The following is a 13,251-nucleotide window of genomic DNA, read 5'->3' as shown; positions in this document are numbered from 1 at the left end:
CTCACTATGCAAGGGCTTCATGGTAGAATTTTATCCCACCCATCCCCCCAAAAGAGACTAAATGAGAAAGGGGACATCACTTTAAAAGAGATTAAAGGAGAAAAAGTATTAGAGCGTTTTATTGAATAAAACATAAGAACACAGAAACCACTCGGCGGGAAACTTAAAAGTATCATACAGTTGAATATGAATCCTAGCTTACTAATGAGAGTTGGATATAACACAACGTTATGATTTTCTTACATATCTCTATATCCTTCCTCTTTTTCTTTGTATCACCCTTACACAGGACGCCCCCATATATATATATAATATTCCTTCTCTGTTATTCTCTCTAAATATGTAAATGTGTTCAAAATGCCCTTGCCCTGCTCTTCAGTATTATTTCAAACATGATTTTGAATTAATTTGGTTGATTATGATATGCATACCAGAATTCAAGATAATGGATTCCTTTTTTGTCATATCTTTTGCAGGGAGAGATGTATGAGAGAGATTGCTCTCAACAGAAAAACGAGAACTCGGTACGTTAGTGATATTACCCCCCCCCCAAAAAAAACAAAACAAAACAAAACAAAACAAAACAAAACAAAACAAAAACAAAAAAACACAAAAACACAAAACAAAACATGACAAAACAAAACACCAAACAAACAAACAAAACAAAGAAATATAGCGTGATATAAAACCTTCTTGTCAAATATACTTCTACTGTAATTTAACATGTTACTATACTCGTGATGCATAATGCTAGATATAGGAGAGCTATGCGGGAATTATTTTCTTTTCTGTTCATTTTGTGTTCCTGTCATGTTACTCCTTATCAAACTGAAAACCACTCGCTTTTGATTTTTTTTCCATACGTCAAATAATGCTCGGAAAGGTACAAAACCCTTTTGATACGTTTGTCAAACAACAGGAAAAGTGTAAGTGCGTTATGGAAAAGATATCGCATTATTTCACTTTCACTTGAGCAAATCCACTCAGCAAAAAAAGAAAGTAAACACTCTTTCAAGTTCATATTTCTCATAGAAAATTAATCTGAATATTAATGCTTTATATACCATGTTAAAGGTAATTTCATTGGCTAACAACCTGGTAGGTCAATGAAAAGACAAACTTTACGCGTGAGTGAACATATTCATTTTTCTCTTTCAAAGCACAAAAGTGAAAATTGCAAAAATGGACAAGTTGTCATTCATGCGTATGTGCTCTTTCATGTGGCAATGACAACAAAAGACAATTCAAAACAACAAAAATACAAATCAAGTTTCAAAAATCATCTTATGATCTCTATGATGAGTTTGTAGTCCGCAAAGATAAAGAAATGCGAAAAATACTAGAGAAAAATTAAGAATCTTCTGTCAAATCCAAATTCAAATGGCATATGATAGAGGCAATTTAACAAAAGTGGTAGAAATTTCAAAGGTTATTTCAAATTAAGAACTTTGAAAATGATATTTGGTTCTTGAATTTGTCTCATGAATTCTTAAATTCCTAAATTAAAAGAATAAAATAAAGAAAGACTGCCCATTTTATCACCTTTGCGGCTTACTCCCTGTGTCATTTTGAAGTTAGATTCGACATCAAACTCTTATTTCCCCTTTCAGTTTCCCCATTTTGTTTGTGTTTGAGGATATAAAGAGATATAATGGGACAAAAACTTATTGTTGCTATTACAAGCATGTCTCTCATTGTGTTAAATTGGTATTTTATTATCATTGCTATCTTGAAGGGCGTTTGCAAATGAACGACAAAAATGTCAATTTTTGCAATTTTTACTTTTGTGTCTTGAATGACAAAAGTCAATGTGTTCACTCATGCATGGCATTTCCCTTTGTATTAACCTACCAGGTTGACAGCAAAGTAAATAATCTTTAATATGGTATATGACACAATGATCTTGATCAAAATCTTCTATTAAAAGTATGTGCTGGAAAAAGTGTTTACTTTCTTTCTTTTTTTTTTTGCTGAGTGTACATCTCCTTTAATAAAGGAAGACTATACTAGTTGTCTGTTCACTTCAATCAGGAAGAAAAGGTGACTGGAAGATTAATATCAAAATGTTTTCGTCAGAGGAAAGAGGCAACAAATTTAAGACAATTATGAGCGCAATAGTGAACTACAGACTAAACTCCAAGTGACGTACCGGCAAATTTTCCAACACAATTATATCGATTTAAAGCAACAGGGTAACAACCTTTACAATATGAAAAGGTGCGATTCAAAATACGTTCAGACTCTCGTTAAATACTAGGCAGTTTAGATGAAAGCTATTGTTAGGATGAAAATTTTTGATAAGGGTCAAAATCGTGTGTTATTGATTCACTTCACAAAATCAGATTGAAAAACAAAATATGTTAGCGACTGTATCGAAATGACGTCACGTCATGCGTCATTTACTTTGTGATCCATTTTATATCGCTAAAAACGCCCAACACACAATAAACAGACAGTCATCACCTTTTCACGTTTGATTTCACGTGACAGCACCGAACTATGCAAACAGGACCTTTATCCTTTTTTGTAGCTTTTTTTCCCTCTTTTTCTTTGCGTCTCCTTCCTGGGGAATTACTTGAGAATTTTGACTTATGTTTATATCATGGTTTACTGCAGGCTGCAATAACAGTGATAAAACACACTCACGCGATAAGACTCTGCACGATTACAGTCAAACCTTTCTATAGGTATACGTGTGACGAATAGAGAGACCATGTCAGCTTGGGCGACTACTGTTTCGTTAATTTACCAATAGCGTTTTTTTACATTTTCGACGCGAACGCTGTTCAAGACGACGCAGCCTCCCTAGATGACAATAGAAACAGCTCTCTCGCACCAAGTAACATAATTTTATTTTCTTCTTTTTTTATCTCGTTAGCGTCATCTTAGCGTTCGCGTCGCAGATCTAAAGTTCACTGAACATCGTTAACCGTTGCGTTATTGCACATTAGAGCGTGGATTCAGCAAAGAAATTTTTTAACATTGTGATGTGGGATGAATGCAGCATTATACATCGATCATTGCACTGTTTGTCCTGCATCACAGGAATAGGAAAAAATTCTGCGGACAAACGGAAATCATTCATTTGATACTACTCCCCTAGAAGAAGTTTCTACTTTTAAATTTCTTGGTGTTTGCGTTGATAACAAGCTTTCATGGAGGAATCATATTGATAGCATATGTAAAATTATTTCACGAAACATTGGCGTAATGAACAGATTAAAATATTATCTTCCTTCATATGCATTATTAACTCTTTATTCTAGTTTGATACTACCTTATCTAAACTACGGGATTCTTGCTTGGGGTAATACATATCAGATATTACTTGATAAACTTTTTTTATTGCAAAAGAAAGCGCTCAGAACTGTTTTTAACCTAAATACACTAGAACATACAGACCCTTTGTTTTTTGACCATAAAATACTAAAAATAAAAGATTTGTATGTGTTTCAACTTGGTCAGTTCATGTTTAATTATAACAGTAACTTTTTACCCAAAATATTTCACGACTCTTTTCATCGAAACAGTCATGTACATAACTATCCTAAGAGACAATCCGACGAATTCCATCTTCCATTAACGAGAACCGCACATGCCCAAAATACATTTCTGTATACCGGACCCAGACTTTGGAATAATCTAGATAATACCTTAAAAGATTCACCCTCATTCCTCACATGTAAATACAAATTCAGAAAACATCTATTATCTACTTATAATTCTAGATAATCTGAATAAAATTGTTTTAATTTATGCATGAGGTTTTCACCTGTCCTGATGTCGCAGCACTTGGCGTGTTCTGTATGCAGACCTCTCTTCTCTCTTTTTCCTTCTTTCCTCTTCCTTCCTGTATTTTGTTCCTCTTAGACTTGTATTGTCACCGTCTTCTCTCTTCTCGGTACTGTCTCGCGTCGTATATGTGTGTGGGTAACTGAATGTCTGTACGAGTGTGTCGTCCTTCTCATATTTTCCCGGTATACCAGTTCAATGCTTACACCGTCTTGGCATTAGCATTGATACTCTATTCTTATTTCCTATTATTGTCGAAGCCAGTGTATCTCAAAATAGCTGTATTTTCACAAATGATTTAAGTAATCTACATTCAATGCAAATGCTGTAAGAAAATAATAAAACAAACTTGAATAATATATTGCTTACTCATCAATTATCTAGCAATCCACGTCCTACAAGCTTAATTGCTTTTTAGTGAATCGCTATTCTCCAAAATTGAAGTTGTTTTCTGAAAGCTCGCGAAGTATACATGTATACGCATTGTTCCTTCTGATTATTGTAAATATGTTGATGTATTTAATTCATTTCGTATATTACATGAACCTTTTGTACAAGGTTAGACAATATCATTTTATGATATGTATACTTTGTATTACGTTTTGATTTTCGTTGATTGGAAATAAACTATGATTGATTGATTGATTCAGGCCCAACATATCATTACTGGTGTGAAACGTCAAAGTTGTCATGCTGTTTCCAAACGTCATCATGAATTAATAGATCAAGTTCAAGTTCATGTTTGTAAAACATTTATTTTCCATCTTTTTCATGTAGAAAATCACATGCATGAAATTATTGTACAAGGAAGGCAGAACCTCAAAAAAGCAGAGCTTGTGGTGAGCTACAGTACATCACAAACACAAACACAAAAAAGAACAAAAACATAATAATAGTTCCCATAATAAGGACAATATTGAAATGAGATATTCCTCAAAGAGAGATATTGTAGTCTAACAGAGAGGCAACAGTAAGTATGAAAATATGTGAGGAGCTACAGGCTATGGCAAAAGTTTCATATATCAGAGTTACCCTTTGCATATTTACAACTGCTATTAATGTGAAACATCTGAACAGATGTAAACAAGACATTGAATGAAATGCACTGTTTCCAACTGTATCGTGAATAGACATGGCAGTATTGCAATGAGATATTCCTCATAGAGAGATATTGCAGTCTAACAGAGAGGCAACAGTAAAGTATGAAAATATGTGACAAGCTACAGCCTATAACAAAAGTTGCATATATCAGAGTTAAACTTTGCATATTTATAACTTGTAGTAATGTGAAACATCTGCACAGATGTAAACAAAACAATGAATGAAATGCACTCTTTCCTACTGGATTTTGAATAGACCGCTTGAATAATATATTCAAATCTTATGCGTGTCATTTAAAAAAAAAAAAGTTGTTCCTAGCAACCTGAAAGCTCGCACGAGGCTAGTCCAGATTCTGGACGTTTTTTTTTTTTTTTTTTTTATCATTACGCATCCACGCGCGCTCCACAGCTTATCGCGCTATCCCCTGTAACCGCACGATATCGATGAGGGCGCCAACAAACCTGTCCGAAAAAAAAAAAAAAAAAAAAAAAAAAAAAAAAAAAAAAAAACGTCCAGAATGGTTTGATAGTGCGTAGGGTCAAAAGTTCATATTAGGTATGCTGACGTAATGCCCTATCTCTCGCAAGCTCATTGCGTATGCATGAAAACTAAGGGATCGATCACAGAAAATGTGCACAGAGATGCCTGCATTTTTGCACAACGCACATTACATGTATCACAATCAAAGAGCCAACTCTTTGATTACAATGCAATGCGAAACTCAGTACTTCAGTGATCCGTACCATGCATTGTTGCACAGCTGATTCGTGCAACGTTTTTGACTGGCTGAAAGTTATGGTTGCAGTCATCTAGGACCTACTTTCACGTTGTGTTTTGGACTTTGTTGTGCCCAGATTCGATGATGACTTGAATATTATTCTTGAGATTGGAAATGGCTAGCTACAAATCGCCAGCTCGCCGATGTATGATTTGTGAGTGCCACTTCTAACGTCCAAACACTACATAAAATTGCAAAGAACTCTGTGAAGATCGTGAGATGTGGACCTCAAGAAAAGTTGGAAGATTTGTTTGGCGATGTTATTGTTGGTAAAGGGGATCAATGTGTTGTTTGTTTGTTTTTTGGGGGGATTGTGCCAATCATGTTCATTAAAGGAAATAATTTTGTCATTAATTATTCTTCATTAATAATATTGTATGATGAAATATTCAGAAATTAAAGAAAATCTTTAATTGACATAGGCACTTGTATGCACCTGTTTTCAATATTATCTGGCCCACTAAGTAACAATGTAATTTTGGAATATAAGCTCAGGGCTGTGAGATGTGGGTTCTATGAACCATACTTAGCTATGGTATACAAGATATCAAGCATATTCAGGGGTGGAGAAGGTGAAGGGGATACATTACACAATTTGTAGTGCAAAGTTATGAAGTACATGTAAGGAACCAGAAAATGCCTTTTTTGTTTGTTCTTTTCCCCAAATGTTAGTAGAGAGCAGTCTAAATTTAAAGAATTGCGCTAAGTTTGTAAAACTTTTATCATTTCATTACCACTTTGCTTTGATAATTTCTGTAACAGAGACAATCAGACCAATATCCCTGTTGTAAGAATACCCCGTCATTCAGTCTTTTGTCTGTTAGTCTTCATGATAATAAAGCTAAATTTAGTAAAGCAAGATGAAGACGCTTAAGGGCATTTTTGCTACAGAGATATAGGTAGATTGGTCTCTGCAATTACAGAAGTGAACAGTTTTGGTTGAACTGCCCTTCTGCATATGCATATATATATATATATATATATATATATATATATATATATGCAATCATATCTTCCTTTTTTTTTTGCAAACCATACCTGTATTTGCTCAAAATAGTAGCTCCATGTGTATATACATTATCAGATAAGTAGGCCTATTCATATCAAAAGACTGTATGACAGAGCAACTTGTTTGTTTCTAATTCACAAACATTTAAGGGGGATATCAGCATGAAATTATGCTTGGGAAATGTGTGGGCCATGCACACAACACACACAAACGCATACACGCGTGTGCACACACACACACACACACATACACACACACACACGCACACACGCATGTGCACACACACACACATACACACACTCATGTGTTAGCAATTTGATTAAACCCCCTATTACAATTCACATCCAAATTAAAACATTGTACATAAAATACTTTGTACAAACAGCTGTAATTACAATGTAGTTTTTTCACGTTTATGGCGGCTGATTATTGGTAAATAAGATTTTTTTTTTTCAGTGTTGAGGTGTGGTCAGAAAATACGTCAATTTATCACTGTTGTACTTTGAAATGTACAATGTACAGTGTATATGTACATTGTACATGTGCAATATATGTTCTGTTAAATACACTGTGTAGTCTTCATCATTTCATGTCCAGTAAGAGCAGACAGCAAAGTGAAAACAAATGGACTACAAGTAGTGTAATTTGAACATATAATGTGTACATTTTTTTAATCACATTACTTCTTAAGCCTTCATTATGAAAATTTGGCCATGATGGTAAAACTGTTAATGTTGTACCAACTAGTAAGGAAGTTTCAAAGCTAGCATCCCACTCCCAACTGCCAATAATGAGGTCAAAAAGTTGTCACTCTGGGAAGGACGTTCAAAATAATTCCTCAGGTGTATAAGTGCCTTCAAAGTTGGATACTCTGTGCCACCAAATACTCATAAGGAACTGAAATTAAATGTTCTATAGTTTCTCCATGCTCTTGAAATTCCTTCATTATACACTTTCATTTGTATATGTACATGTACAAGTACTGTAATATCCAATACATTTACTGTATATTCATGATAGTTCATGATCATTGTTCAATAACAGTGCATTATTTCAAACAAAATACATTGTAAACTGTTTGACTCTGATTTTTGATGTCAGAGAAATAATATGATATGTCACATTTCAGTCTGATTACCATGTGTAGTAGACTCTCATTACACATCAAAAACACAGGATTAACACAAACTGGTTACAAGTTATGACAAAGAAATCTTCCTGGTCCCACTGTAGATTTTGTTTTTTCATTCGTTGTGTTTTACAACAATTCTTGGTAAAAAAAAAAAAAAAATTGCTTCGAAGTTCAAAAAAAAAAAATAAATTCATTGCTCAACAGTTCAAACTACAGGTATAAATGTTCATGTGCATTAACAGAACTAGTTTCATTTTTATCAAAATGGGCCAAAGAACATACTGTACTTCTCATGAATGATTTTGTATGTAAAGAAAGTATATGTAAACAAGTTCTTGGTAGTTGTACAACTCAAAAACATACCGTACACATGTGTACACTTGTATGTACATGTATGCATAGATGAATATGCGATGTACAATTACATGTGCAGACAAACGGCATAACAGTTCAATTTTCAAACACCCACCAAACACCCAAAACACACAGCCCATCCCCACTTGGCATGGTCTGTATGTACATATGTACAATAATCCACTACATCACAAAAACACAACCTTGAACTAAAATATTTCAACTTTTCCATAATCTTATCACTTGTAATTACGATATGTACCCATCAACATGTCCAATGAAATGAAAATATTCATGCCTAAAAAACAAAGTACAGTATGAAAAGTAGGTGTGTACAAATGTACATTGCATTTGCTTCTATGAATAAGAGCAAGGTACAGTAATTGCAGTGATCAAAAGAAAATTATTGTATATGTAGCGTGGAATTGCAAAAATTTAGGTGCACCAGAAACCAATGTACCAACCACTCACCATTACAAACCTTAAGGAGGAAAAACACCCACAGTGGATTCTTGTTTTAAAACAATCATATGAATTCTCTAAAAAAACAATTTTCAAAGCCAAAAGGTACAAGCTACATATACACGTGTATATGTAACATTTTTCAGTTAAAAAAAAAAAAAAAAAAAAAAAAAATCTTAGCTACGATGTACAACTGTACAGCATACAGCTGTACATGATTAGGTCTGAAAATTGAGTGCTTTTAAAAAGTGGATATAATCATCTAAGAGCAAGGTACAGCAATTGCAGTGATAAAAAGAAAATTATTGTATATGTAGCGTGGAATTGCAAAAATTTAGGTGCACCAGAAACCAATGTACCAACCACTCACCATTACAAACCTTAAGGAGGAAAAACACCCACAGTGGATTCTTGTTTTAAAACAATCATATGAATTCTCTAAAAAACAATTTTCAAAGCCAAAAGGTACAAGCTACATATACACGTGTATACGTAACATTTTTCAGTTTAAAAAACAAACAAAAAATCTTAGCTATGATGTACAACTGTACAGCATACAGCTGTACATGGTAAGGCCTGAAAATTGAGTGCTTTTAAAAAGTGGATATCATCGTCTAGATCACTTGGGCATCCACACAAAACCGTACTGTGTACGCTGCTTACGTCAACACCCAGGCCAGACGCAATGCTAGCTATCAGAACTCTGATTTCACCATCTGTTGCCAACATGCTGTCAACCATTTCCTTTTGGATATCAGTTTCCGTGTTCCAGTGGTACATATTATAAACTTATTAACATACCTGTGGCAACCTTCTGGAAGCAGTGCCATAAAGGTCGCGTACACATTACTGCACAGTTTTCTTATCATCCTTTCACAACATGTACCATGAGTCTTCAAGTCATCTGCCAGCCACTTGAACATTGTATCTAAATCTCTTGCAGCAGACTTGACAACATGTTTTATATTTTGCTTGTCCGGCAACTGATTTACCCACACATAATTGCGAAGACCAAAGTTTTCGATGATACCGCTACGCACATCTCTGGTTGCAGTGGCTGTCAGGGCAACAGCGGGACTGACTGACGACTTGAGTTTCAATCGTAATTCACCCAATTTTCCATACGCCGCTCGAAATGCTTTGGTGTCTCCAGATGCGGTCCCCCTATTTGAAAAATAAGAAAAAAAAAAAAACCAGTAAGATTAAAAAAAAGAACATTTTCTACATTGCACATAAGTGATTTTAATAATGCCTGCAGTCTCTACGATGCATATCACATAGCCATAAGACTGCATAATTTTATTCTATAGATGAACAAGTATGAGTACATTTGCATACTGCAGCATGTTCCCATTTGATTTTTTTTTCTCAATGTAATTTACATGCACATGAAGAATTAGTCTGTGGGCCACAGCGTGTGTCTCCATTGCTCCTCTGTGTAGAGGAGCAAAGCCGACGAGGCACAGGCTGTAGCTCACAGACTAAAGCTATGAAAAGGCAGTAGGCCTATGTGTAATTGCATCTGTATGCGAGAAAGTTACAGTAGTTACTGTACTGTACAAAACAATTAAACCTGTGCAGTTACAGTGTTAACAATTTATCACAATTACACAGGATTTAACTCAGTACACCTAGTAGGAACACTCACAAGATATAGTACTGTAGTAGAAGCCTGCCATGTGTTTACCCTACCCGGCCCAGAGGCCAGACATAAATAGTTTTACAATCATTTTTTGTTGTTCAACTAGGGGCCTACAGTTACAGTTTGTAATTCAAGACAAGAGACACGTAATGAAAGTTGCCTTGACGAATCATTTTTAGAAACTGGATAGATCTAAACTGATTAGCTTACCGCTAGGCTGCTTGAGTCTTTGACTTTGTCACGCAGGCCAAGCAAGATCCATAGCCCTGCTCATCTGATCCAAAATTAAAGACTTCAAAGGCATGACAGCAGGAGCCACGGCTTTCGGAGAGTCTGGTCCATCATGTAGATCTAGTTTGCGAAGAATATCAACGCATAACGGTGCAGCTTGGAAGTTGGAACACCACACTATTGCCGAAACCAGTCGGCAGGGAGATAAACAAATATAAAATTATGACCACGCACGGAGAAACGAAACGAGTACGTGTAGCTGTAGTAGAGACTTTTAGTTCTGACTTCTGGTTCTGCTGCTGCTCCCCGAAACCGTCAACGAATCCAAGCTTCTCAGTAGCACATTGCATTGAATGCTCTTCTCATTATCACTGTCAGAAAAGCGACGTCGAGACGCTGATGTTGACATCCATTGATCATGTAAACAAGATTTGGAGGAAATACTTGAAATGCTGCACAGATTTTGGTCGGAAAACGCAAGACTCGGAATCAATACGAAAAGCACATTGCACAAGCTGTATGCTGTACATGCGATCCGGGGATCCCCGATCGAGAAATACTAGTAAAAGCCACCTCGAAATTGACATGTACGATAGGTCACGATTCTCTAAATGGGCGAATATTTTTTCTATACGTAATTATAAATTTGTAATTTTCAATTTTTAAATTATATTTTTTTTGTCGAAAAATAGATCCAAATTGTTGATAATTATGATATTTATAATTCAATTTATAACAATTATGGGAACGAGTAGAAGTTGAATAGTCTTAATCTTACACACGGTTTATGTACGTTCTAATTTCATTCTCCTCTTATGATGTCTAAGATATACTATTTGAGCAATTTTTTATAAAAAGAAAAATAATTTTGAAATGCCAGTAATACATGTTGAGATTGATACCAATATTGGCGTAAAATACGTATGTTATATTGCTAAATGCAATGTACCTGTTTGCAATAAGACTACAAGATTAGAGATCGATGCGTCGCCGGGAAGGACTGTATGGGCGCTGCTGCGACCCCGCGTCATTTGACGTCATTATGAATTATTCATTTCTGGTTTGCATGGGCTCACAGATCACGCGTAATGAACGATGCGCGATGACTGTGCCATATGCCTTTCACGTACACCGTAGGCATGGCCTTTCACGTACACCACCGGTGTAGGCAATTAAGGAGATGTGTGTTAATGCTATGCTACGGGCGGGAGCGCATAACGTCCAGTACGCGAATTCAGCCCGGCCAAACGTACGTGAGTGACCTGCTTATTTTTACAAATTTTGCTTAAAAATACAACCCACATTTGCTGTTATAAGATACAGTTTACTGGCTGTCAATCATGGAATTTTCAGGCGCTCTCGGCTGTCAATCATGGAGTGTCAGTAAAGCGCTCTCGGCTGTCAATCACGGAGCTTAGGCGCTCTCGACTGTCAATCATGGTCTCGAAGGAGCGCTCTCTCGCTACGCGCATCGCTTGCCTACCCCGCTTGCCCCGTCCCCGCCGGAGCTCTCCCCACCTCAACTCGCCGAGTCCCGTCCCGTCCTAGCAAAGTACAACGGTAGCTGTTGTGTTACTAGTAACGTTATAGGCCTAAACGTTAGGAGATTCGGAGCGGGATAGAACCGTCGGAGAAGTGCATTTCAACAGAATTAGAAATTAGATGTAACGTAATAGGCACAAGTGCTAAGTGATTGAGACCTTTCTCGAGATAAGTATGATCGGAAACTGAAAACTTGGTTTTCAATATGCCAGATAATGTTAGGAGTTTATCCTATAGTCAGTATAGACACTACAATTGAGTACGTTTTCTACTATAGTATAACACTGTAAAACTATGAAACCTTCAGATATTGTTGTTTTAAAAAAAAAAAAGAGTGTAGTCTTGATTTACATAGGGACACCTTTCGTTTAAATATTTGTCATGAATAAAGACACATTGCCACAAATTTTCCGACATTTCAAACCATAAATGAGGCGATACACTATAAGATTCCCGACTACTAGAACCAATCTTACTTTTTACATATATTTTTGTAGACTAACCGACTGTTTTCCATTCCCGTACAAGACTGTCCCGCTAAAGACCCCTAAAGTACTGTACCCGCCTTAACAAAAATACGTATAGATTCTATACGTGATTATCACCGCCTGCGGCACGCGTCTGCAAAAAGTGGGGGGGGGGGGCACTTCCGGGTTGCTTGAGCTTACTACTACTACTACTACTACTACTTCTAATAATAATAATAATAACAATGATAATTATAATAATATTAGTAATAAAAATGTCTACACGGCATTTCGTACCGGCTTCGAAAGGTTTCATTACATTTTCGTCCATTTCTATTCTGCTACTCTCGGGATATAAAAAAGGGGACACAAAGTGGTGACACTCTATGTATTCCTGTGAACGGGATTTAAAAAAAATAAATAAATAAAGGGAGAGAGAGAGAGAGAGAGAGAGAGAAAAAAGAAAAAAATGGGGGACCGGCCCAGAGCACACCCCCAACCCCCCCCCCCCCCCCCGTTCCGTCGGCGATGATTATGTCCTTGTAAGTTGTCAGTGGTGAATATTATTCTGTATATAGGCACTATATGAGATTCTAACTTAGTACGCAGATTCTACGCATGGTAGAGTTATTGTGAACAAATACTAGTAGGCCTATAAAGTATGATGAATGTTCCAGAACCCTGTATTGACCCTAATGTGTGTTTGATTGTTTTTAGTGTGCCCAACTATTAGTAACTATT

The 13,251-nt window shown here is 36.0% G+C and overlaps 1 protein-coding gene across 1 annotated transcript; it reads right to left on the bottom strand.

Moving 5' to 3' along the window:
* Positions 1-9,156: 9,156 nt before the first annotated feature.
* LOC140246632 (ATP-dependent helicase wrn-1-like) lies at positions 9,157-10,851 on the bottom strand. Its single transcript, XM_072325974.1, is given in 3 exon segments — positions 9,157-9,420; positions 9,423-9,792; positions 10,787-10,851. Coding segments are annotated over 3 exon segments (699 nt in total).
* Positions 10,852-13,251: the final 2,400 nt, after the last annotated feature.

This window comes from Diadema setosum, chromosome 3 (genome assembly GCF_964275005.1).
Source record: "Diadema setosum chromosome 3, eeDiaSeto1, whole genome shotgun sequence".
Lineage (NCBI taxonomy): Eukaryota > Metazoa > Echinodermata > Echinoidea > Diadematoida > Diadematidae > Diadema > Diadema setosum.
The sequence above is the reverse complement of the archived record's forward strand: the minus strand, read 5'-3'. Positions and strand labels throughout refer to the sequence as shown.